The sequence below is a fragment of the Heterocephalus glaber genome, unplaced genomic scaffold (assembly GCF_053883595.1).
Source record: "Heterocephalus glaber isolate CG9 unplaced genomic scaffold, H.glaber_assembly_v1.0 deba00001608, whole genome shotgun sequence".
NCBI classification, from domain to species: Eukaryota; Metazoa; Chordata; class Mammalia; order Rodentia; family Bathyergidae; genus Heterocephalus; species Heterocephalus glaber.
Genome location: NW_028258379.1, coordinates 37332170 through 37359355, shown reverse-complemented (window position 1 = coordinate 37359355; position 27186 = coordinate 37332170). Strand labels below are relative to the sequence as shown.

The 27186-nt window shown below is 45.1% G+C and overlaps 1 protein-coding gene across 7 annotated transcripts in view; it reads right to left on the bottom strand.

Annotated features, from left to right (window-relative positions):
- The window catches only part of Eml1 (EMAP like 1), a 146428-nt gene that overhangs the window by 42682 nt on the left and 76560 nt on the right, over nucleotides 1-27186 (bottom strand). For all 7 annotated transcript variants that reach the window (XM_087195563.1, XM_087195567.1, XM_087195566.1 and 4 more), the window contains exons 2-3: nucleotides 17777-17959; nucleotides 7212-7344 (exon numbers count right to left, since the gene is read on the bottom strand). In XM_087195563.1, the coding sequence (XP_087051689.1) occupies nucleotides 7212-7344; nucleotides 17777-17959 (316 nt within the window). The remainder of the gene's footprint in view (nucleotides 1-7211; nucleotides 7345-17776; nucleotides 17960-27186) is intronic.

Sequence of the window (27186 nt, the reverse complement as noted above, 5' to 3'; positions counted from 1 at the left end):
CGCTTGTGAGGCAGGCAGCAAAACCACTGAGATAAATCCCCAGCCCTACAAGGGCATGTCTTAAGGTCAAGTGTGAGTTTTTAAGAGTGGTCCATTTTTCTTTTCTCTTTTTAGACAGAGTCTCAGTAGGCAGTTCAGGCTGGCCTTGAACTCACTGTGTAGCCCAGGCTGGCCTTGAACTTGTAGCAATCCTCCTGCCTCAGCCTCCCCAGTGCTGGGATTACAGGTGTCCACCACCATGCCCATTGAATTGCTCAGTTTAGGGACAAGAAAATTACAGACCTCAGGAGAACAGTACATTTCTGCAACATGGGATTGTTGTCTAAAAATCACAGAAGCTTTTGTGCTTGAAGTTCAAAATCTTCTAATGAGGAAAACAAGGCGAACATAGCCCAGGGGCATTGTTCTCTGCCAAGTGCCCAGGCCAAGCCCAAGCTTTGCATGTGAACAGCTGATGGGGCCTGGGGGACCTGAGACAGAGCAAACCACAGCGTCGCCTCTGTGGTGTCCTTGGGGGAGTTCACGGCAAGTTCATGGCAATTTAAAGAATTGTATAAAACACCCTCACGAGGCTGAGCAGTCAATCACAGCAAACCCGAACCAATTTTCTGATGATGAATAATCAACCTGGGGCCAGGCAGGGGGCAACGCTGGAGGCAGCGGCCAGAGCAGTGCTCACGAGTGTGCAGGGGTCAGAGCTCTACCTGTGCTGTGCCATTTCACAGAAACCGTCACCCTCACCCTACAGGGGAGCAAGCTTGGGGCGTGACAGCACCTGTCTGAGGCTCAGCAAATCATGGGGCTGGCGACCTCACGCACGTGTGTGCACACAGGCACACACCCCCACCAGCCACTAAGCTCACCCGTGATTTATGAAACACGGAAGTGCACTAGCTTGAGGGGACCTCTGGGGCACCCACAAACCCGACGCTGATCAATGTTAGTACAGTCACACACGCTAGGCCCCTGACAGCGAACCCTTCAGCGCTTTCAGTGATAACGGACAGCTGGCTGTGGCACGGCTGCACTAGGCCCGGGATGGGGCTGGGCCGTTAAGGCCCTGTGCTCACACCGGAAGGAGATGACCGGACAGGGGCCAGGCTCTCAAAGCAGAGCTGAGCTCTCTCACCTTGGGGCTGATCTATTCTGCCTGCTGGAGAAGACACAGACCTGTTTAAGCTACACACAGAAACAAAGTGGAACAAATGTGAGCACAGGGATCAAAGTGCGGAAAAGAATTTTAAGAAGCTTCAAGACGCTGCAGGTTCTGCACATCAAAATGGAAAAGCATTTTGCTTTTGCATATACAGACTTGGGTCTAATCCATCACAGCTCTTTCAAGTCATTTGTCATTCCCACATTTGCATCAAAATGTTTTTAAAAATCTTACTATTGTCCTATTGGCAGGAAAAAAAAAAGACGTTTCCTTTTGAGAGCCAAGGGCTCTTATGAATGAAAGAGGATTTCCTAGGACTCCAATGAGGGACAGAAAATAAAAGCTTGAAGACAGACATATGCAGCAAGGAGGGCAGCCAGAGAGCACAGCACTGTGGACTCACTGCAGGAAGTCTCCCTAAATCACTAGCAGGGAACATCAAAGAAGTTGTGTTCCCTCTGGACCGCAAGTGAAAACAATGCTCTTTATTTTGAAAATGGCAGGGGCACCTGCTTGCCAGCGATGGCAAAATAATGCAGTATGTTCTTCGTGCTGAAGGCAGGTAACGGGTCTCTGGGGTGTAAATGGATGAGCATTTCTCCCTTTCCCTCTGTTCTCCATGCCCACGCCCAACCCTCAGATCTAAATTCTGCAAGTAAGATGGTTCCTTACATCTCGTATGCGCCAAGAATTCTTGCCAATTTAAATTTCAGACATAGTAAAATTTCTCCAGTGAAGACTGGTGCTCATTATGGGTGGGTTACAGCTCATAAAGAAGCTACAATTCCATCTTTCTTTCATCAAGCGATTTGGAGTCAAGAAATGGCTTTTCAAATTTTTACAAAAAGATCCCAAACTTTTACAAAGGGAACAGAAATTTGACAGGTAGCTCTCAGGCATGACCAGAGGTTTCTCAGTACTTTCACTTGTTGTGACAGCCAGGTGAGTAACTAGAGTAAAACAAGTATTCACTCAACAGATCCGTATTAGGCACTGACCACGCACTGGGCTGAAAACCAGCAGGGCCAGCCAAGGACCAGGACCAACACGGCTTTTGTTCTGCAAACTCTGTCATACCTAATTCTGATGGACGAAGATTACACACTTAATCACCGTCTAAAATATGTATCTTTGTGACAAAATACAGGGCATTTCCTAGGAAGGCTCACTGTCTCAGGGATCTTTCAGAAGAAAAGTTATTTTTCTGCCACAGGAAGGCAACTACCTCTGTGGGGGCAGGGGTTGCTGTACAACTTCTGGTAAGGAATGGAGGCCAAACGGACTGAGGACAGACCAAAGCAATGGCTCTGGATAACAAACAAATACATTAGGAATAATTTTTTTTAAAAACCAGCTAAAGACTGATTTTCTTTTTCATTCTCCAAAGCGTGTATCCTTCTGGGCCTGACTTCAGGGCACTTGCAAATGCTGTACTTTGAACAAGTGGAACTGTTTTCCAAAGGACTGTTGGCCATTTGTTTGGGAACAATAACTATTTTACTATTCTAGCTTGTACTTGGCACTGAGCACTTTTAAAATAATGCTTTCTGTACCAGTTTTGTTCTTCTGATCTCTATTCTCATAGCTCTGCCCACTGTAATGCTCTACTTGCGAGCTGAGAGAATGAGTGATTGTCTCTTTCTCAGGGCAGTGGAAATGTTCTTTATTGTCGGGCGGCAGCGTTCCACAGAGCTAGGTGTGACCTGCAAAGTCTTCCCTGGATTTTTGGCCTTTTTCCCTTTGAATAATGGAAACAAAGCTCTCCCGAAGATTCCAAGGCAAGACCCCAATCCCAGTAGAAGTCTTAATTGGCAACACAAAGCACAACCGCTGGGGGCTGGACTATTTCCAAGGGGGATTTTGTTCTTAAGCACCAGGCTGAAAAACCCCCAGAGAAAAGAAAACAAACATATACCCATGCATGCACTGCAGATGCCCCAACTCGATTCATTCGTAACTCTGATTACTGAAAAATTCCCGTGTGCTTGTAAACATATTTGAAATTACTCCATTGCTGTTTTAATCCTAATACACAGGATGCCCTGCTTGTTTCTTTCCACTAATGAGTGATCTGTAGGAATGTGACCCCAGAGTCACGACAAGATGCTGCCACTTCTACTTCCAGCTTAGGAACTGATGGGGTCTTGGACCCACGGAGTCTGGGAAGCCAGATGAGTCGCCTCACCCAGAGCCCAGTCCTGGACACTCAGTCTAGAAAGCCACATGTCTCCAGCGGGCAACTTTACACTGACAGCAGCTTAGCAGATAACCCAGTGGATTCTCTTGTAAACTAAAAGAGTCTGCAGAGGCCTTAGACTGTTTCTGGAAGGAGGGCTACTGTTTAACACCATAATTCCTGTCGAGTTGCCAGAGGGCTCTGAGCCACAGGTGGCACCTGCATGGCTGTCTGATCGAGCAGCAGGGACAGGCCCACCGGGTGGTGCAAACTGCACAATGAGACAGTCATGCATGCACGGCTGGTGGTCAACTGCTAACACATTCTCACACACGGGTCGCACGATGGCTATGGATGTGATATGCCCTCTGTCCCCTCGCTCCTGCCTTCCTCTTGAGACAGCTCAGTAATCACCTCCTGGAGCTTTGCTTGTCTGGCCAGAACTTGGGGCCTGCTGCTCCACTTGGAGTCTGGCCCGTAGCCCTTACGAACAGGCGGTTCTGTCTCAGGCTCACAGCCCACCAGGGACCTCTGCCCAGCATGGCCCTCACTCTGGACCACAGCTCTGGCTTCTAACTGACAGCGGCAGACTGGATGGGCACAAAGCAGGCCTCTTTCAAGCTGTGGTCCCACTAGGTGCTTTTCAGGAGTAGATGTCAGGGCACAGCACCGAGAAGGGCAGGAGCTCTGCAGACATTCAGACATTCATACAGACAGACAGACAGACAGACCCAGGTGGAGTCCCTTTCTAGCCCTGGGGCCCTTCCCTGTAAAGCACGCTTCCCTTCTCTGACCCTCAGTTTTCTCACTGGCAAAACAGGGATAATAATACCTGCCCTGCCTGGTTGTTTTGAGGATCAGAGATAACAGTATCAAATACCTGGCACTTAGCTTAAGTAAGTATCAAAAAATGATTTCTATCATTACCACTGACTTTAAAAGGGGCTGAAGCTAGGTGTGGTGCCTCTCACCTGTAATCCCAGCCCTTGGAGGCTGAGGCAGGATGAGTGTAGGGAGTTCCAGGCCAGCCTGAACTACAAAGTAAGACTCTGTCTCTAATCCCCCCTGCACACACACACACACACACACACACACACACAGGGGTGAAGTCCTCAGCCTCCTTGTCTCACTCCTTGTCTCATTCCGATTCTATGGGAAAGTGTCAGGTTCTTTGTACTCCTGTGGTCAGTTTCAAAGAACTCAGCCTGACACTCAGCCTGCTGTGAATAAATTGTTTCAAATATTGGAGCTCCAAATACAATCTTCTAAGAATTCTAAAAATCACATCAATGAATCCTAGGAGGGCTAAGAAAACCATATATGTGGGCATTATTGTACATCAAACTTACTCTGAACCAAATGTAGAAACTTCTACAAAATCAAACAGATTAAGAATGCTTCACATATGTTCTCATGAAGCAAATGAACCAAATTATAGCCACATTTCAAATTTCTTTTTTTTTTTTTTAAGGCTTTAAATTTTTTTCTTTCAGCCCTGCACAGGGCATATGGCTCTAAAACAGAATATTATTCAGCCTTAAATAGGAACTGGTCATATGCTAGGACATGGATGAACCTTAAGGACAGTATGCTAAGCAAATAATCCAGTCACAGAAGGACAAAGACACACGATTCCCTCATATGAACTGTGTGAAGGCATCAAAATCACAGAAAGTATAGACATGGAGGCCAAGGGCTGTGTCTAAGGGGCATAGTTTCAGTTTTGCAAAATGAAAAAGTTCTAGTGATCTATTGAACAACAATATGAACATACTTTACACTACTGAACCGTATACTTAAAAATGGTTAAGCTGGCAAATTTAATGTTATGTGGGTTATTTTTTTTAGCACAATTATAAAACATAACAGATGGAAACCTGAATCCTGAAGAAGAAAGTCAATCTTGTTAATCTCACATGGAGATGCATAAAAGTTTTATCTACTGCTGCCAGCTAGAATTCAGGGCATTTTGGGTCAATTATAAATACAAATGGTTCAGTTAGATATAAAATTAGGCCAAGAATTGCATTTTAAGGTTCTAAAAAGTACTGCAAAAACCATTTTTAAAATTTCACGAAAAATATATGCATAAGGGGCTGGGGATTTAGCTCAGTGGTTCTACCGCCTGCCTCGCAAGCACAAGGTCTTGAGTTCTATCCCCGGTACCAAAAAAAAAAAAAAAAAAAAGCATAAAACTACATGGTGAAACACAATGAGAACATGCTTTGGTCAAGGACAGGTCATTCTGTATAAACCACATATTCAAAAGATGTCATAAGTTTGTTTAATATAGCTGCTGCTCAGCATCCGTTTTTAGGCTTGACATGATTTATTTGAAACCCAGTCACCTCTGGCCTACTTAAAACATCCCCTCCTGGTCTGACATACGCCCTGCTTATCCCTCATAGCGTTGAACCCAAAACCCACTGCCCCCAAGGCAGCACCTGATATTACCCTCCAGAACCTTGCCCACCAGTTCTCTGCTTGGTACAAGTTTTTCTTAAAGTCGCTGATCCACAGCACTGGGCCAGCCACAGGCTGGTGCCTGGGCCCTACCTTTTAAAGGCCTGGTCCCACAGCCCTTGCTGTTGGTTGAGCACCCCAATGTCAGCTGCCAGGGGCTCCCCTCCTTCCTCCTGGACCTGTGAGCAAGGAAATGCTTCTCTGTGTCTCATTCCATCCCCTCCTATGATCTTGCCTGATCCAAAATACAAACTTAACTTCTTTCCAGACTCAGGCTCTCCCAGAGTGTCTGTCTTGGAGTCAACTAGACATGGGGCTGACCAGAGCCACAGGGAACTACCAGTGGAAATCAGCCACCTGTGAGAGGGTCATGGGCAGGCACAGAACCTCGGCCTCTGTGGAGGTGAAGACATCGCGCATGAAAGGCCCACGGAAACCCCACCACCAAATTCCCAATCCCCTGCAGGACAGGCTGGGGTTCATAGAAACTTTCTGAGAGAGCCCTGGAGACCGAACTGGACAAAAAGAGAAGACAGATGGAGAGATTTTCATTCTGTCACAACAGCGTCAAACACGGCATGACCTCTCCAGGCCCACAGGAGCCCTCAGGGAGCCGAGGACGTGTTCAGAGCCCAGGCCCCCAGCTGGGCCCTACTTAGTATTTTCATGGATTCTACAATTTGTTGCATGCTTAATGCCCTGACGGAGAGCGGCAGAAGGATTTCCTTGAGGCTTTTATATTACATAAGCATCAGGTGTTTAATTTTCCACAGCCTAAAGAATTTACACTGGCTACAAAATACAACATTTTAATATGCCAATTATGAAATTATACAAAAAAAGTTGAGAGCAAACTATAACCCACCTGACAGACATTAATATCTAGAGCTTTACTGTTAGGTACCATTTAAAAGTAGGTGCTTATCTATTTACAGATTAAAAAAAAGTCAAAGTTGCTATGGCAACCTGCCTTTTGCTATATTCCAAATGTGGATGCAGGAACAACATACTCATTTTAACCTCTTTTTAGGGTCCCTCTTATTTTTTTTTAAATTTTTTTTGGTACCAGGGATCGAACTCGGGACCTTGCGCTTGTGAGGCAGGTGCCGGAACCACTGAACTAAATCCCCAGCCCAGGTCCCTCTTATTTTTATAAAGAGAACCTTAAGTGAAAATACAGAAAGGCACACCATGGTTTTAGCCAATGAGATTTCACAGACAATGCATTTAAATCTAAAACAACAAGAGGAATAACGTACATAGTTTCTGTGCATAACAGCAACGCACGGAGGGCTGGACCTGGATGAGCTTTAACTCAAGAGAAACAGTGTGTAATGTCACCTGCCGAAGTAACACTCTTCAAAATCAACGAAAGAGCTGCATCCTCACTTCCCGTAAGGCATGCCTTTGGCCTACCTTTTGGTCACCAGTGCGGTGGTTTCTTTCCTGGCTCCTGAGGGGGACGGCAGAGAGCCACTGGGTTTCTTTGGTAACACGGTGCCATTGTTGACAGTGGTTCTTAAAGGCAGGGTCTGCACCAGTGGTCTTGCTGTAAGACAAGCGGAAGAGGGAATGAGAATGTCCCCTTCGGCTGGTGACACTTTATAGAAGTTAAGCTATGCGGAAAGGAAGAGGACGTCAACTGAAAATGCCAGCAGAAGTGACTCAGGTCTTGTGACAAATGGTGCTTGAACAGTGAACCTAGACACCAGCCTCACTCGCTACCCAAAGAGAAACCGGGATCAGTGGGAAGCATGGAACTGTAACATTTCCAGAAGCAAACATTCTCGAGTTTGGTGATGAGTTTTAGATGCAATGCTCAAAGCACAATCCATGAAAGAAAAAAATCTGAAAAATGTGGACCTCATTAAAATTTTTTAAGACATTCAAGAGGATAAAAATACAAGTCATGGATTGAGAAAAAAGTATTTGCAAATTATATATCTGATAAAAAGCCTGCGTAGAGAACATTAAAAAGAATTCTCAAAATTCAACAGGAAGAAAATAACCAGTCCAATTTCAAAAATGTGCAAAAGACCTGAATAGACTCCTCATCCAAGAAGAAGGCAGATGGCAAATAAGCATGTGGAGAGATGCTTAACATCATTTGTCATTAGGAGATGCAAATTAAAACAATAATCAGATAGCTCTACATGTACCTCCTAGGACAGCCAACATTTGAAACAGACATAAAACCCCTCACAGATCAGGATGCAGGGCGACAAGAATTCTTGTCATTACTGGTGGAAACGCAAAATGGTGGGGCCACTTTGGAAGACAGCTTGGCAGTTTCTGATAAAGCTAAATATAGTCTTAGCATATGATCCAGTAACTGCACTGACACTAGGTACTTACCCAATTGATCTGAAAACTTCTGTCTACACAAACCTGTATGTCAATATTTATAGCAGCTTTATTCATGATTGTCAAAAGTCAGCATCAACAAGATGTCCTGTCATAGGTAAGTGGATAAACAGACTGGCCCATTCAGACAATGAGCAGACAACGAAAGGAACGAACCGAAGCTGGGTTGGGGTGCACACCTGTAATCGCTGCGACTGGGAGGCTGAGGCAGCAGGTGGGATGCAACTTCCCACTCTTGTGTGCGTGGCTCAGTGACTTCCTCACAAACAGAACAGTAAGGGGTGCGGGGGTTTTTACAGAGAAGCCTGCCATGGGCCAGCTCGGCCAGGTGCTCAAGGTCCACATCGACAGCCGCGTGTGGAAGTCACGTGATGGCACTCGCCCTGGGACGAGACTCGATGGCGTCACGAGAATGTGGCTTCCTGTCTGAAGCCTAAGACTCAAGTCCATCCGAGACATCAGAAGACCCACACAGAAGGTCAGCGAACTGCCTGACCAGCGCTAGCGCTCCTCATAACCATCAAAGTCACCAAGAGCAAGAACACCACCCCTCTAGAGGGGCCCAGGGAGACATGTGGCTGGCTGTCCTGTCTTGTCCTGGAGGGGGGCCCAAGAAGGCGAGGGGTAGAGGGCCCTGGGGATCAAACCCAGGGAGCACTGACTACATCTTCAGCTCCACCTACCTGTTTGTCTGTCCATCCATCCAACAGGGTCTTGTTAAGTTGCCCCGGATGGCCTTGAATTTGCAATCCTCCTGCCTCAGCCTCCCACGTAGCTGGGATCACAGGTGTGTGCCACCACGCCTAACTAAAGCATGGTCTTTCGTTAACAATAATGTACCCATAGTGGTCCATCCTTCCCACATTAATGTAAGATGTGAACAGCAGAGGAAGCCAGGTATAGGGTACAGGAGAACTCTCCATACTTGGGGCTTTTCTGTAAACCTAAAACTATTCTAAAATAAGAAATTAATTTTAAAATGCTACTACAATTTATTTTGTTTACCTCAAAATTAAATCTGCCTCAATTTAAGCTGTTAAAATTTACCCGCACGTAATGCCAAATTTTTAATACACAGAACCTTTTCACGCCTAAAGCTGAGGACCAGCCTCGCTTCCTGTGGAACAGTGTTGAGCCGGTCAGCCTCACTAGCGCAGTGTGTGACCTTGTCCTCCATGCAAGCCCTGTCCTCCTCATCCCTGCATATCCGGGTCTGACCATGCCCTGCTGGGGCAGGGAGCTGACACCCTGCAGTGCAGCCTTGCTCACATCCATGCTCCCCCACGGTCCTCACCTCCTCTGCCTTCTGTACCCATCCCATGTTGCAAAAACCCATGCATTTGGTCAGTGTTCCCCCAACATTCACATCCACTGAGATCCCCAGAATGTGACTGGATGTGAAGATGTGGTATCTGCAGTGTGATCAAGGTGAGGCGGTAGATGACACTGAATGGAACCCTGTGAGAGGCCTGGCAAGCAGCCTGGGGGAGACAGGCAGGGCAGAGTGAGGTGTCCTGGTCCAGGAGTGCAAGGCTGTCCCAAGCCACCAGCACTGGAGGACATCCGAGGCACCATGCCCACTCCCAGAGTGCAGAAGGAACTGCCTGCCACCACCTTAACTTCGGCCTGGCACCTGGTTCTGGCCTCAAGGCTCCAGCGCGGAGGCAGGACAAGGGAGGCCCCGAGTCTGCTCCCCAGCAGCGCTGTGGGTCCAGTCCCCTTTCCATCCCCCTCCTGGGGGCTTCCACATGTGCTCCAGGGGGGTACCTGCTCCTCAAGATGAAACCCAGGATGCAGGGCCCAAGGACAGCGTGTCAGAGGAGGGGACATGATGCACGCGGTGTCAGAAGTGCCTCTGACAGAGGGAGAGCTGGACAGCTAGAACTGCGAGTGAGTGAAGGGCAGACTCGGGGCAGGCAGGCCTGGGCTCCTTGTCCATGCAGCCTGACCGGGATCTCGGTAAGACACTGTCCTGCCCCAGCCTTGCTTTGTCATGAGCCAGGGATGCCAGGGCCCAGCCCGCACATGCAAGTGGCTGCACCCCAGGACGAGGTGCTGTTTTGGACCCAGGGTGTAATTTAGCATCCTGAGTTCGGAGGAAAGAGAATGAAGTGTAGCATCTGAGTTATAACACAGAGGGACAAGCAGGAGATCTGGACATGTCCCCCACACTGATGCCCAGAGGAGGGGCGGGCAGCAGGGTGCAGGGTGGCAGCTCGGGGCTGGGTCAGGAGTCTCTGTGGCCCAGATCAGCAGTGAGGCCCTGCGGCCCAGTTTCCTTAGCCGTCAGGGAAAGGTTCCGGCTAAAACCCACTCAGATACCTGCCTGCTCTGAGCCTGCGCTCCTGTAGCCAGAAGAGGGGAACTGAATGTGAAGCCAGGCCCGGGGTCAGCCACAGGCATGAATTCCTGCTCCAGATGAAAGGAGAAGAGGGCCAGGCTGAAGCCTCCATGTGGTTCTGTGCGCAGCATTTGTGGCCCCCAGTTTCCTGATCCACCCGTACCATTCAGTGTGAAGCTTCCAGACACCGGCACGAGTTGAATTCCCTGCGATGGGACTTCGGCTGGCAATGGACAATGCCCAGCCTCCTGCTGAGGCACACTGGGTACCTCACATTCACAATGAAGGTGCAAACAAAATGTTTCCTTTCTTTTTCTCTCTCCAACCAACATCCTTCCTTTCTTCCTACCTTGACTCCTTGCTTCCTTCCCCTTCCTGATCTCCTTCCTTTCTGGAAGTGACCCCTGGGAAGTGTTCCACCAGTGGGCTGTGTCCCCACCCTTGTTTTAACAGTGGTCAAGAACACTCAGATTTCAAACAGTACTTTGAAAACCACAATTCTTGTAAATACGGAAATTCAAGTACAGCTAGTCAAATGTACTAATGCACGTTATGATATTAAACCACAGTCGAAAGTTCAAGCTCTTTAATGTATATTAATATTCAATATGTACTATCTGATCATTAAAATGTTTCATTAGGTTTAGGAATAAATTTAACTATGCAAAGTGTTGTTGATCATGTATGTGATTAATGTAGAAATCTAAAGTTTAATTATAGCACCCCTGACCATTACATAGCAAGAATTCTCAATTATGTATTTCAGAATCTAAAGGACGTCTGTATTCGGGTCTGAGGAAGGCAGTAAGTGTCAGGGAGGATTCCTACCACCACCCTCACCGATACCTAGCAAATCCCGTCGGGCCACGAGTGTTTCTAGGACACACTGAGGGCAGAGGGAGAGGCCAGACAGCAGGGGATGGACCTGGCATGCCAGGATCTGAAGACCCACGGCAGACGTAACACACTCTTACTACCTCATTTTTAAAAGATTTAAAAAGTATCAAAATGCACAAATCAAATTTTAATATACTGTACCACAGGAAGATGAGGCTGTCCATTTTACCATGTTTTTAATTTTAATTCTGAGGCATGGGACTAGCAGTGTAAGAATCTTGTAACAACCAAGAGACTCATGTAATGGTACAAGATCCCAATGATGAATGTAACTGTATTTTATACCTAAAATGTACCAATAAACTTAATGGGGAAAAAAAAAAAAGAATCTTGTAACATTAAAAATTCAATGGGCCGGGGATTTAGCTCAGTGGTTTTGCCAACTGCTGCACAAGTGCAAGGACCCGAGTTCAATCTCCGGTACCAAAAAAAAAAAATTTCAATACACACCCTGGTGTGACAGTGCACACCCATAATCCCAGCACCTAGAAGGCTGAGGCAGGAGGATCACTGAAAGTTTGAGGCCGCCCTGAACTATATGGTGAGATTTTGTCTCAAACAAAACAAAACAAACACAAAAAAATCAATCAATATAATAAGAATATATGTGGGTGAAAAGATATTAATGAACTGACTTCATCTCCAAAGTTACTTACTAACAATTTAAATGTCCATCAACTGACAAATGGATAAAGAAAATGTCGAATTTAGGAAAATATTATTCAATAAAAATAAGGAACAATGCATGATATAACATGGATCTACCTTGAAAACAACCACAGTGTGGGAGAAGACAGTGGCAAAAACCACCCACTATACTGTAGGAGTCAGTTACAGAAAACAAACACCCGAGGCCGGCAAAAAGGAGACAGGAAGTGGATTTGTGGGTTCTGGGGCCAAGAGCAGAGAGGAACCAGGAACTGCTAATGAGTGTGGGGTTTCTTTATGGACAATGAACATTTTCTAAAATTAGATAGGGGTGATGATTTAACAACTCTGTGACTACATTAAAAAACAACAAATGGCACACTTTTAAAGGGTGATTTTTATGATATGTGAGTTACATCTCAATGAAACTGCTACTGAAATGTAAGTTATTACACAACTAAGGAAATTTGAGCGCTGAGTTGATATTAGAGGATGGGAAGGAATTGTTATCAACTTTAAGTGTAATAATGGTACTAAATAATGGTACAGCTTTTATATCTTAGAAATACATACTGACATATTTATGGATATGATGATATAGTGCTGCGGGTTTGCTTTAAAATAGTCCAATATGGGGTGAGCAGGGGTAAGGGAGAAATAAATAAAAGTACTCACATGATGCTAAAAGATGAAGACAGATAAAAGGGACTTTTCTTTCTGTTTTTTGTATACATTTGAACACTTAAATATTACAAAATTTTACAACAATCTTTCTTTTAAAAAAAAATCTTCAAAAAGCTAAAATCATCTTCTAACCCTTTCCTATAAGTCACTATAGAACTCCTATCAAAACTGGGGAGGGCAAGGAATGAGAAAGCTGGAAGAAACTAGTGTGTTCTGCCTAAACAAGCAAAAAGGAAGGGTTTTTTTCCTATACTTCATCAGTTTGTAAGGAGGAGGATGGGGGAAGCACAGGAGACAAGAGAAAGACTAAAGAGCCATTTATGCCCTAATTTTGGTTAATCAGGATAGAGAACTAAGTTAATTCTTCGATGGCAAAGAGTTTGACATCTTTAATTAGTTAGCTGCACCTATCTAACAGTCTGTGAGGAGACTATAGCGTAATATTCTATGTACAGCTACCCTGAGTGCAGTCTGTTGTATTTAGAGTATTTTGCAAATTGAGTTAAGCTTGATGAAAAGCACTCATTCCAGACACAGAGCTACCACCTCTTAAGTATTTGGTTGATTTGAATAGTGCTAATTTAAACCATATTGCAAGAGGCAGCATGCACGGATGGCAGGAAGGATGCGCATCCAGGGCCCTGGCACCCTGTCCTAGGCATGTCCCGGGCTAGCGGTGTAGCCCAGGGCAAAGGATCCAGCCTCCCTGAGAGGGCACAGGGACACCTGCTGCATGGCACTGAGGAGCGGAGAGGGGGCCCGCACACCCTAAGTATCCACGACTGAGTCAACCAGTGAGCAGAGGGCGCTGAGTGGGGACAGCGCCTCAGCTGATCTGTCCGCTCTTGACAATGGTGTGGAGGCTATGATCTGAGTGGGGTATGGCATCTTCTGTGGCTGATCTGCTTACGGACAGGATGTCTCCAACAGAAGCCTTGGGGTTCTAGTTATCATTTTCTGGCCTGTCATTAATGGAGCTACCAGTTAGCACAATTCTCTGATCTATTAATTAATGAATAATTAATGAATCCACTAGTTGGTCTAACCAATAAAAATATTTGCAAAAGACATATCAAAGTGTTCTTTTTTAAAAAATAAGCTGCCGAACTACAGTCTGAGCAAATAAGTTAAATTTAAAATAAAAAATATGAACTATTTACTGGTTACTGCATAAAAAGATAATCCCAGATACATGTAGAATGACTAATTTTAATCTATATTTTACATTTAAAATTACACCCTGAAATGCAAATCAGCCATGCACACACACAATGGGTCTATTATTAAGGGAACCCCAAACCATGATTTCTCCTCTGGAGGACACAGAGGAACAAACCCCAGCCTTCTGATATTTGTCCCCCACCCTGCTGGTGACCTCCGATTCAAAGGGAAATGGAAAATGGCAAAATAAGTGATTTTTAAAGCATATTTTTCTGGTTATTAAGAAATACACATCACAGAATATTTAGAAACAAACTAAAAGTATCATTCAAAGAAAGAAATTCGTAATTCTACTACTCAGAAAAATTCTACTGATAACGTTTGTTATGCCTCACCCAGCCTTCTTTGCATATAGGTCATCTCTTTAGTTGAAATGATCTGGTGTATACAGCTTTATGTCCTGCTTTGAGTCTACGTCATACACAAACATTTGCCTTCTTGTTACCAATAACACAAACACTGTAAAGACACAGGACTTAATCATATGGAAACACCATAATTTTCCAGCCAGGCCCTAATTGCCTGCTGTTCCCCTATTGTTTCCTACCCAATTTGTCTCCACTGTGCATAACAAGGCAAGTCACCAAGTCTTTTTCTGTGTTTACACTCATGGCAGCAACAGTAAGAGGGTCTGCACTACACTCTGCTAGCAGTTAGTCTGGCCCCACTCCAATCACAACTCTGAAAAACTTTAATATTAGCAGGACTTTAAGGCACAGAGACCTCTGTTATAGCTTGGATCTAGACATCCCCTCAAAGCTTTGTGTGGTCGTAGGTGGGGCTTTTTGGAGCTGGCTGGATCTAGGGTGTGATGCTGGGATTAAGGGTGTGTGATTATTAAATTAGTCCACTGATTGGTTTGGCATAGTTCTGGGTGTGGACCATGGGAAGGCCCACCCTGGGTGTGGGTGGCACTGCCCAAAAGGTGGGTAGTTTGGAAGGAATAAGAGAGAACAGGCTGCTGCTGCTGTTGTTTTGCTGTCTTCTGCCTGCCATGCACTGTTTCTCCTCTGGGATGCCCCACTGCCACGCTACCCTGCCCTGGAGCCAGCTAACTATGGACTGAAACCTCTACAAACTGTGAGCCAAATAAATCTTTCTTTGTTTAACTCTAAGTGTTGGGTATTTTGTCTCAGCAATGAGAAAAGTAACTAAGACAACCTCTATCCACTATGTGACTCTCTTTCCCCCATTACACAGTAATCCAAGCTTTGCAAAACTGAAATGTTCCCAACCATTCTGTCTGAATGTCAACCCAAGGTGCACAAAGCCCACTTTGCAAGGTTCTTTCTCTACAGCGAAGGGTATGACAGTAATTAGTATAAGTGGCCATCTTGGGGCCGGGCACATGCTGTGGGGAGCTCAGCCTGCTAAGCAGACTGCACATCCAGGGCACTGCCTGTTATAGGGGCTGGCCAGTTTCTCACTGTCTCAGGAAGCCTGGAGCTCAGTCTGTTAGTGAGTTACTTTCGCGAGACTGCTGGGATCACTTATATTAGACAACTCACACAGAATGATAAAGCAGATCCAAGCCTAGATGTGAGCATAAATTTCTTCAAATCAGTGAAGTGTTATCTTGGAAAGGGATTACTGGATGAACTGAACAATTTTGTCTCTTGTAGGTCAAACTAACCAACTGTTACAACCCTTGTGAGTATAATTCAAACTTTACTGTTTTAGTGAGTTTTATTTTTGAGAAAATTTTGATTTCATCTCTCCCACAGATCAGATATTTATTTGAAGATATGCTGCAGCCTATTATGGTCAAGGCTTCAAGCCTACTAGCTAGCGACTTTCTGAAGCAGCACAGTTTGCTATCCTTGGTTCCTGACCAGCCTCTGTAGTGGACAGAAAGACACTGAGGCCGAAGGCAATTGGTGGAAATGCGCTCACCACAATCACCGCGGAGAGACTCAACCACCGTCTTTAGACTTGGTCGCATCCCCGAGATGTCCCATTATAGGTACAGTGGATCCTTGACTTACAAACTCAATTCGCTCTCCAGGTCCAGTTGTAACTCAAGTTGGTCAACTAAAGGCTCAGGCTCCTCTACACAGGCTTCAAAGCCTCTCAAATGGGATCTCTTACAAAACAAAGGTTTGCCTAAAAGTGACATTGCTGAGGAGAGTCCCTCACTGGACCATGACTAAGAGTATTGGGGCCAGAGCGAGGTGCGGGAGGCAGGGCCTACTCGGCCGCCTGCGGGCCTCAGAGACGCAGCCCTCAGATCCCTGATCTGGAGCCCCAGCCCTGGTCACCTGCACACACACACACACACACACACACACACACACACACACACACACACACACCTGCTTTCCTTTGGTCTTCCTTCTCCTCACTGTGGCCTTCCGGCTCTCATTTTGGATTCATTTTCCCTTATGAAAGGAATCTTATTAAGAAATATCACGTAACTCTGAAATAAATCATTTCTTTTAGAAGTTTTGTAAAAATCAAACTTCACTCATAATCAAGAAAAAAATAAAACCCCTGGGTGTGGCCATTATATTACCCCCTCCCCTTTTTCTAAAAATAAAGAAGTTTTAGAAGTCTGGAGCTTCTTATAAGGTAACCACTTCAAATATACCCTTTGGGATACAGCAGTCATCAGATTTATTTTTGGAAGGCTGAGTAGGTCAAGAACACCCTAAAATAACCTGGTTTCTATTTAAAATATCCTAATCATTCTGTAACTTAGGAGGACGAAAAGATTACTTTAAAAGATTATTCAAAATAGAGACATCAGCCAAGCATGTGCGTCTCACATGGAGTTGGGCATAGCTACCCTGAAGGACAAAGAAAGAGGTCTCTCACTACACATGTGCGAAAATGTACCGCGTACGTGAGAAAAAACTAAAAGATGCAACGACAGACAACTGTCTCTTGATGCCACAGAAAATATATTAACTGTGAAATAATGTGCTAAATCCAAACAAAAAAGAAAGGCATTTTTTTTAAGAAAAGCATTTTTAAAGGGACATTTACATGCTGCCATCTCAAAACGTTGTGACCGAAAGGAATTTCACAGCCACCATGAGACAGGCGATGTTGCCACAGTCAAAGGTGAGCAGCTCCTGTTCGATGCGGACACAGGGTGCTGCTAGAGAGGGAAACTTACCAGGCGCTTCCAAAATTTTAAGAAGCAGATCTCTACCAAGTTATTTTACCCAAACATTATCTTTTATGCCTCATTTCCAGAAGCACAGGGCCATGAAAGGATGACTGAACTTTGCTAGAAAACCCCATGCGTAGAGGTCTCGTGTCTGGCGGAGGAGCCCCAGGGAACAGACACAGCTGGGTTGCCAGCAGGAAAGAGGGGTGGATCTAGGGTGCGAATCTAGGGTGCTGCAGGATGCTGAGCTCTGAGGAGGAAGGGAGCACAGGGCCGCTGCCCCCTGACTCAGGCCCTCCATGTGGCACCTGGCTGATTAGCTCCTGCTGTGCTGAATGGACAACAAGGTAAGCCTGGAACACAGAAAGGGATGGGAGTCACCACCAGATTCTCCCAGGGGTACAGCCTGGAGATGGGGCCGGAGGAGAGCAGTTCTTCCTGCACCTCCCGGCGTCTGGGTGAACCCTGCTCCCCGCTGTCCACCAGGACAGCCCCTTCCTCGTCTCAACAGGCATTCAGTGATCACTGCCAACGCACAGCCCCGGGGAGGTGATTTAGCAGCACCATACCAGAAAGACTTCCACGCTTGGTGCGATCACTGCAACAGTGCTAGGGCTGGGTCCCCTGGTTCTGAGTTTTGCTTCTCTGGTCAACACCAGAGTGGAGCAAGCATCCTCAGGGGACCGTGCTGCCCTGCTCCTGCTCCAAGCCCACCTTTGGTAGGTCCTTTCCTGTTGAGCACAGCCTGCTGCTCCTCTGTGATGTTCAGCCGCCGAACCACGTCGGCCAGTGCAGACTTGAGCAGCTGGATGTCATCCTCCTGCATCTGCACGCGCTGCTCCAGAGAGGCGATGCGGTCCGACACCTCCATGCTGCTCGAGGCAGACGCGCTGTCATCTAAACCAAAGGGAAGCATGGCGTGAGTCTCAGAGGCTCCCCAGAGCGACCAGATCCACAAACAGGCCCTGGCGCTACCCCAACACCATTGGCAGAGCGGAGATGGCTGCTCTGATGCTGAAACCATGAAAAGTCATTTGTACAGAGAAGCCCAGCTCCTCACTCTGTCACAGTCTCTTCACTCCCCACATCTGTGCTTTTTGTGTTTACACTGTGGTTTTCACTGTCATTATATTTTTCTACATCTGGGCCGGTTCATTTTCTTTTCCATGACATCTGAGAACCTCAGAAGTGGAAGGGAGATTAAAATCTACCTACTGCAACTTCCCAACATGCAGAAAACCATCTCTCCTGGTCTTCTGCTCTTACTCCAACAGCACTAGCTGACAGTAGGTCACACAGTCTAAGACCGCACTTGCCCTCGGTCCAGACTTTGGGCGGTACAGCACTGAACGGGCAGGCGAGCCCTTAGTGCACACTGCTGCCCATTCCCTTGTGATTCTCACAAGTCTCAATTCTCCTGAACTCTACCAGGCTGCACGGGATCTTCCAGAGTGGATTTGCTGCATGACATCAAATAATCCGACTCACAGGTTAATAGGAACACAAGAAGAAGACAGAAAAAGAGAAACAACAAGGGAGAAGAAAGTCCATACATCCCAAATCTGATGGGCAGAAATGTGCAATTATAAAACACTCATCAAAGACCAAGAAAACAAAATGCTCCAAGGCCGACCTCAAGGTCATCAGAGTTAAACTGTTGAAAACCAAAGGTAAAGGCCAAATACTGAAAGCAGCAAGAGAAAACGCCATATCAATACTACATGGGACCAAGTCTCACCAACACCTGACTCCACATCGTGAACCACAGAGGCCGGAAGAGAGGGGAACAGTTCTGCTAGAAAACTGGATGAGAAAAATTCAACCCAGAACTCTATGTCCAGCAAAATATCTTCTAAGAAAGAAGGCAAAACAAAGTCGTCCTCAAATGAAGAAAATCGGAAAGAATTCATCCCAGAAGGTCTGTAATACAAGAAATGCAAAAGGAACTCCTTCAGGCTACATAGAAATTATAAAAGACGTGCCTCAGCCCTTCCAAGAATGGAGAATGTTGCAAATGATGAGTATCTGAATTAGCTCAAAGACTAACCTTTTTCTTTTTCCCTCCCCTGCAATGTTCTTATAAGCCTTTAAATTTATAACAACAAAAATGACAGCATTGTCATTTGGTATTTTTAACATTTGCAGATGTAATACATACAATTAGCATAAGTGAAGTATATATGACTAACGCAAATAGCTATTATTTATTTATTTATTTATTTATTTAATTTTTTTGGTACCAGGGATCGAACTCGGGACCTTGCGCTTGCGAGGCAGGCGCCGGAACCACTGAGCTAAATCCCCGGCCCAGCTATTATTTATTTTTATGGACAAAACTGCTTAAATTTATTCTGGACAATATGCTGCTTTGAAATAAGTGCACCCTGTGAAATGACTAAGTTGGGCCAATTAACATTTGCGTCACCTCCCATACTTACCCATGTACCATTTTTTTGTTGAAGTAAGAACACGTAAAATCTACTTTTTGTGATTCTCAAGAGTACAGGACACTGTTCTTCACTGCAGTCACCATGTTGTGCCGTGGAGCTCATGGAAGCTGCTGTTATTAAGCATAAATACCTAGCATTAACTGTAAATAGAAAAGTTACAGAGGTACATTGCCATCCCTGGTAAACTACTTAAAGAATAAGGTAAATAACTGAGGCTAAAAAGCCAATGGAAAAAATAAAATTCAAGGGCCAGGATTTAGCTCAGTGGCGCCGCACCTGCCTTGCAAGCGCAAGGTCCTGAGTTTGATCCCTGGTACCAAAAATTAATTAATTAATTAATTAAAATTAAAATTCAAAAGGGAAGAAAAGAGGAAGGGGGTTAAAAAAAAGAGAGAGAGAGAGAGAGACCAAAAGCCAGAAATAAACCTAATAGCGATGATTACACTAAGTGTCATGAAAACAGTAACTGTATCAAACACATCATATAAAAGACAGAGAATGGCAGAATCAAAAAATCCTTTGAGCCCAGTGTGGTGGCGCAGGTCTGCAATCTCAGCACTCAGTAGGCTGAGGCAGGAGATCTCCACAAGTTCGGAGCCAGCCTGGGCTACACAGGGAGAGCCTGTCTCAATAAGTAAGTAATTAAGTTGAAAAAGCAATGCCCAAATGTATGCTCCCACAAGAGACACATTTGAAATGTGACACAGAGAGTGAAAGTAAGCGGACAGAGGGCCAGGGACTTAGCTCAGTGGTTTCGCCGCTTGTTGCGCAAGCGCAAGGATGAGTTCGATCCCCGGTACAAAAAAAAAGAAAGTAAATGGATAGAAAAATGCCATGTAGCCAGCAAAAGAGGGCTGGAGGGGTAATATTCATATCAGATAAAGCAGGTGTCAAAATGTATTATTAGAGACATAGAGGGTCATTTCACAATGGAAAAAGGGTCAACAATCAGGAAGCTGTAACAGTCATAAAAATGTATGAGTCCAATATAAAGCTTTAACACACATGAAACCAAAACTTACAGAATTAATGTGAAAACAGGCAACTCTGATTTTTCCTAAAGAATGTAACACCCCAGCTCCCAGTGACAGATGGAACTAATAAGAAAATCAGTAAATGATCTGAACAGCAGCAAAGGATCTGTATCAGCTACAGTACCTTATTACTTATAGAGCTGGGGATTTAGCTCAGTGGCACCGTGCCTGCCTCACAAGCACAAGGTTATGAGTTCGATCCCCAGTCCCAAACAAACAAACTTATTACTATAGAAAAACCACACCCAAACGTTCACCAGCACACATTCCATTCTGGGCCTTGAAGCAGGTGTGGATGAAGTCAGAGACCAAAAGAGCATATTCCCTGACCACAGTGCTGCACACTAGGAGTCAAAATTAGTAAGACAAACTGGGAAGCCACATATGTTTGGAACTCAAATGCTTTGTGGGTCAAAGAAGATATCACAGGAGAAATGAGGAAATATTTTTAATCGACTGATAACAAAAACCCAACCTATCGAAGTATATGAGAGGCAGCTAAAGCCAGGCTTCAAGGGAAATTCATAGCTTTAAACATGCATGAAATTGCTGCTGAGGATATGAAGATGACTGGGTCACTGGCCCTGCCTTAAGAAGCTGTCAAAAAAAAAAAAAAAACAAGCTCTCTGTTTAAAGGACAAGATACATGTCTACAAGTTTTTAAAAGAATTTGACAGACTGTGTAATTGAGAAATATTCAATGTGATAAGTGAACACCACAAAGGGGATATTAATTGCATTTCAAAAAATAGCATCAAGTAGAGGGTGGCCATGAAGGGTAAAAACATTACCAGGTGGAAAAGCAAGCATTCCAGGCAAAGGAAATGATTTAAACAGAAATGGGAAAATATAAAAAATATTCAGATAATATTAAGTGGCCTTGGAAATTGAAATCTGCTGTCATGTAACTTCTGCTTTCTGAATATAATCCTGCACTACCCCTACAGTTGGGCTGTATTGATTCTCTAACATCTAAGTCTTTGACATGTAGAAATATATGTCAGGTTTGTCTGTGGTTCATCTGAGAGAAAATAATAGATATTAAATACCTGTTAACAGAGAGAACTTATTAAGTACCCATGCACTTGGTTTAAAACTGCTATGCTCTTAAAATGAAAATGCTGTGTAAGTCTTCTAAAATTATATCCAAGGCACATCTCTTTAAAGAAATCAAACTATGAAGCAAGAACAACTTGAAACTGTCCTTTTCTCACATTCCTCCTCCCCTAGAACTAAATATATCATTCTTTTTGCTCTGGACACGGAGTCAGTCCTATTGTGCGTTGGGAGTACTGCTGGGCATCTGTGTATCTTTTTTTGTCTCTCCTTGTTGAGCAAGGCACACAAAGAATGTTTAAAACTCAACAGCAAGAAAACATCCCAATTAAAAAGTACATGAGAGAAAAATATAACCAAAAGACTTGAATAAACACTTTGCCAAAAATGTTATGCAGATACCAAACAGGCATTATGAAAATAGGTTCAACATCCTTAGTCATTAGGGAAACGCAAATTAATCTGGAATGACAGCCGGGCGTGGGGAGACAGGGCTGCAGTCCAGCACTCAGGAGGCCGAGAGGTGAGAATCGCAGGAGCCCAGGAGAGACAGAGACCAGCCTGGACAACACAGCATGATAGCTCCCTAAGGAGAGAAGAACACGCACGTGCACGCGCACTCATAATGAGACGTCACTCTACATGCATTAGCATGGTTAAGATAAAGCATACTGACAACAGCAAACATAGCGAGAAGACAGACAAAATGAAACTCGCCTACCTTGCTGCTAGGCACACAAAACACTGAGGCCGTTAGCATTCAGCGTTTTCTTATAAAGTTAGCCATGCACATACCACCTTGCCATTCCTAGGTGAACGTACATTCAAACAAAAATGCTTATGGTGCCTCTATTTGGGCTTGGTAATTACTGGAAATAACCCCGCATGGTTCAACTGGTGAACGGATAAATGGTGCTCTGCCATACAGCTGAATACTACATAGCAATCACTATAAAAACGAACAAACGACGTGGATGGGTCTCCAAGGTGTTGTGTTGAGTGAAGGAAGCCAGGTTTAAAAGGTGGACTCCATTTACCCAACCTTCCCCCAAGGACAAAGCTGCTACAGCGAAAACTAGGTCTGAGGTTGCCGAGGGCTGAGGAGGAACCCCAAGAAGGAACACTGGCGGTACTGGAAACGTTCCACATGCTGGGTGGACATAGTTACACAAATTCGCACCGTGTTAAAATAAACAGAATTGCCTCAAAACAGCAGTTCTGTTGAATGTTAACATATAAAATAAAATAACTTTATAGGAGTTCAGGGAGATAAGGTCTACTCATTGACGTGGTGATTTGAGAGTCACTGAGATCTCAGTTGAGAAATACTTCTATGAAAGCTGAATACTTGTTGCTCACTGGAAAAAGACTATCTCCAAGTGTGCCATCATTTCCCGTGAGTGGACAGTGGTTCTGTTTTGTGGGATTTCTCCACTTGTCCTCTGACCTGCAAAGAGGGAAGGAAATTCTCATTTCATGATGTGAAACTAACGGGAAGGGAGAAGTGGGAAAGATATAAAGAGGTTTGAAGCTGGGTGTGGTGGTGCACACCTGTAATCCCACCACTCTGGGAGGCTTAGGCAGGAGGATCACAAGTTCGAGTCCACCCTGGAAAATTTAGCAATTCAATTTCAAAATTTACAATGGGGGTGTGGGGGTAGGGATGTAGCTTAGGGAGAAGACCCTAGGTTCAAGCCCCAGTGTGAAAAATAAAAGGTATTTTCCCTCCAAAGAGCAAGTGAACAGCTTAAGAAAATCTAACATGTGCCTAAAATAAAGGCGGGCAGGTCTGAGTAGCAGCTGCTGGGAACCTGGGCCATCACAGACCTAACTAGGGAGATGTGGTCTCAGAAGGAGGCAGAGGGCCCTCAGGTAGAGAAATCGGTGCTGGCAAGGTCCAGTGAAAGAGGCATAGCTGCTAGTCATTAGAAGACGCTCTGGATTCAGTCTTCCTCAGTTCAAACCCCAGCCCTGTTGCTTGCTAGCTAAATGACCTAGAGCAAATTAGTTTCCTTCTCCGCGCTAGCTCAATTTTTCCACCAGTAAAACAGAGACAAGAGAATCTACTTCAGAGGGTCACTGGAGTATTGAATGAGTTAATATATGTAAAGCACTTAAAATACATTATTCTATCATAATTATCTTCATTACGTAAGCCATAATGAAGCTCTCATTATTATAAATAAAAATAACCAAAATCACATTTAACATTTCCTTTAAAATTCCTATGTGCTGTCTGAACATTGTTAAGCAAATTTATATTGAATAATTACAAATTTGTGTTGTTTTAAATTTATTTTTGGTTTTTTGAGACAGGGTCTCACTATGTAATCCAGGCTGGCCTTGAACTCACAGTGACCCTCCTGCCTCAGCCTCCCAGTGCTGGGATCACAGGTGTGTCCCGCCACACTTGGCTGCTTTTTTTGAAGCTATGAATCTGTTACAGTTTGGATGTTGAATGTCCCCCCCAAAACCTATGTGCTGAAAGTCTGTCCTGGGTGGCACTGTTGGCCGAGGCCTCATAGATGCCCCTCAGGGGCAGGGACTGTGGGAGCCCTGGCTCCTTCTCCTCTTTCACTTGCTGGCCTCAAGAGGACTGGCTCTGCTCTACTCTCATGGTGCACTGCCTCTCTCCCATGGTGCACTGCCTCACTCCCATGGTGCACTGCCTTGCTCCCATGGTGCACTGCCTCACACCCATGGAGCACTCCCTTGTTCCCATGGTGCACTGCCTCACTCAGGCCCCAAGTACCAGGCTGTGTGACCATAGCCCGAGCACCAAAGCTGTGAGTGGAAACACATCTTTTCTTTTTCACTGATCCAGGTGCTCTGGCATAGTGAAAAGTGGTCCTTAGTTTACTCATGTGTTGCTAATGTCTCTCGGGGTTGTCCAGGCTTTCAGAGGGCATTCAGGCTTGCTGGCAGGGCCTGAGCCGCCAGTAAGGCAGAGGAAGAAGCCAGCTTCTGTGGTCCACCCTGGCGTTTTCAAATCAGCACTGTGAAATGATGCTGCCTGCATTCTAAACATTCATGACTTACAATAGCATCTCTGTAGCATCAGTGGATGGACAGATGGGACAGACGGATGGATTGACAGGGCTTTAATATAATTGTATAAATCAGATTTTTAATTACATTGCTTAGTTTGTATAAGAAAAAGTCTAATTTTAATATTAAAAAATAAACAACACCTTGTGGCATATGGTAGCACATGTCTGTAATTCCAGCACTGGGGAGGCTGAGGTAAGAGGTTCACTTCAAGTTCAAGGCCAGCATGGGCCACAAAGTGAGTTCAAGGCCAGCCTGAATTACATGAGACCCTGTCTCAAAAAACCCCAAAATAAAATTTTAAAAACCTACCTTAATATGTACCTTTAACCAAATACAGTTGGTTAAAAACCCAAATGTCTGATCTGGTCAAGAGAACCTCCACTGTGGATTTGCTGAAATTCCTCCAATCTAATCTGAGTGCTTTCCAACCTCACCGCAGTCAGGCTGTCCGATGTACAGGATCCCTGACTCTTTATCCTGTTTTCGCAGGTAATGAAGCTGAGAACTTGACCTCGTGGCAGACTCCTGGCAGCGCTGTGGACATCTGAAGTTCGCAGCCTCTGGTGTTCAGGAACAGCCAGTGCTGCTCACACGACTTTATGCCTCGATTCAGCAGAGGAAAAAACTGATGAGCTCAGCAAGCAAGGAAAGCCACAACCTGCTCTAACCCCACTGACCATTTCCAGCGCCTGTGCCTTGAATGGCATTCCACAGCTCAAGAGGGGAAATTTCATACAAATTCTCTCACCAAAGACCTCATCAGACTAGGAATGCAGCACAAGTAAAACCTTAACAAGTAACCATTTTAAAGTAGTCTGAGTTCCTGCACCTCTATAATTTATCTAAGAAAGTCCTTAAAATAGTCCAAGTTTCCACATTCTTATCAACTGTCACTTTGTAGCATTTGAGGGAAGTTTCAAAGAGACAGCATTTTTTTATACTTCTATCTTTTGGATTTTTTGTTTTGTTTTTTGAGATCAAATCCAAGAGGTAGAAGTGATCTAATCCAGCCCTTATTTATTCTTTTGTTTGTTTGTTTTATTTTATTTTTCAGTACCAGGAATCAAATTCAGGACCCTATGCTTGCCAGGCAGGTGCAGCACCACTGTGCTACATCCCTGGCCCTGTTTTTTTGGTTTTTGAGACAGGGTCTTACTGTGTAGTTCAGGCTGGCCTAGGCTGCCTAGAACCCACAGCGCTCTTCCTGCCTCAGCCTCCTGAGTGCTGGGTTTACAAGTGTGCATCACCACACCTGGCAAAAGAACTTTTTGCCTTTTTTGTTTTGAAAAACTGATGTTGGAGCCAGAACTGGTGGCTGGTGCCACAAGTGGCCCCTGCCGGCCTCCTCAGGGGAGCCTGGGATGTGTTTACACAGGGTGCATGTGACCGTGCGTGTGTGGCAGTGTCTCCTCAGCTTGGTGTCGGGTGACTATCTCCCAGGCGCTGGGCAGTGTACACTGCATGGGGCAATTTAATCTGAGCTGGATCAGAGCCCACAGGGGCACTGGGCCCTACTGCATAGGCCGTGTTGGCGACTTGTCTACAAGCTGCTCTGCCTCCGGCCAACTGCAGGGCTCCTCGGGGCTTCAGATTCCATCTGCCCAGCATTATGTCCAGGCCAGACTGGCTCCAAAGGCCAGTCTTCAGAAAGGGCTCCCATGCTGCCTGGGTCCTGGGGGCAGCAGAGGGAGCACCCACCAGGGTTCCGATACCTGTGAGCTACGTGACCCTGGCAGGAAGCCTGGCCACCCACATATGACACCATGCACCTTCCACGTTCCTGGGAGGGTAAATATTTATGCATACCAAACAGCTAATATGACGCTCAACTTGAGTCGTAGTTTAGTATTTGTATTATATAGGCTGAGCATCCCTTAACTGACATACTTGAGACCAGAAATGTTTCAGATTTTGGAAATTTGAGGATTTTGGAATATATGTGCAGACTTTACCAATAGAGCATCCCTTATCTGAAAAAGCTGCAATCTAAAATACTCTGAAATCCAAAAATTTTTGGAACATCACATGGACACTCAAAAAATCTCAGATTTCAAACTAAGTGTGGTGGTACATAGCTGTAATCCTAGCACCCTGGGAGGCTGAGGCAGGAGGATCTTAAGTTCAAGCCCAGCCTGGGCAACTCAGCGACTTAGTGAGACCCAGTCTCAAAAAGCGGGGAGGGGATGGGATGTAGCTCAGTGCAAAGGCTCTGGGTTCAATCCCCAGTACGGCCAAAACAATTTTTTTAAAAAGTTTCAGACTTCAGAGGATTTCAGATTTTGAGATTTGGGTTAACCTGTAGTTCATCATGATAAATATTACTGTTCGAACATTTTCTTCCCATTTGAACGTTTTCTTCCCATTTCCCAATATCTGTTATACGAAGGGAAATGGGAAGAAAACGTTCAAATGGGAAGGGGAACAAGGAAGGAGCGAGGCAGAAAGGAAGGGACAAGAAAAAAAGTGAAAATAGAAGGAAAAAATGGAAACAAAGCTTCTGTACATAGGGAGGGGAGGGGGCTTGAGGGGAGGG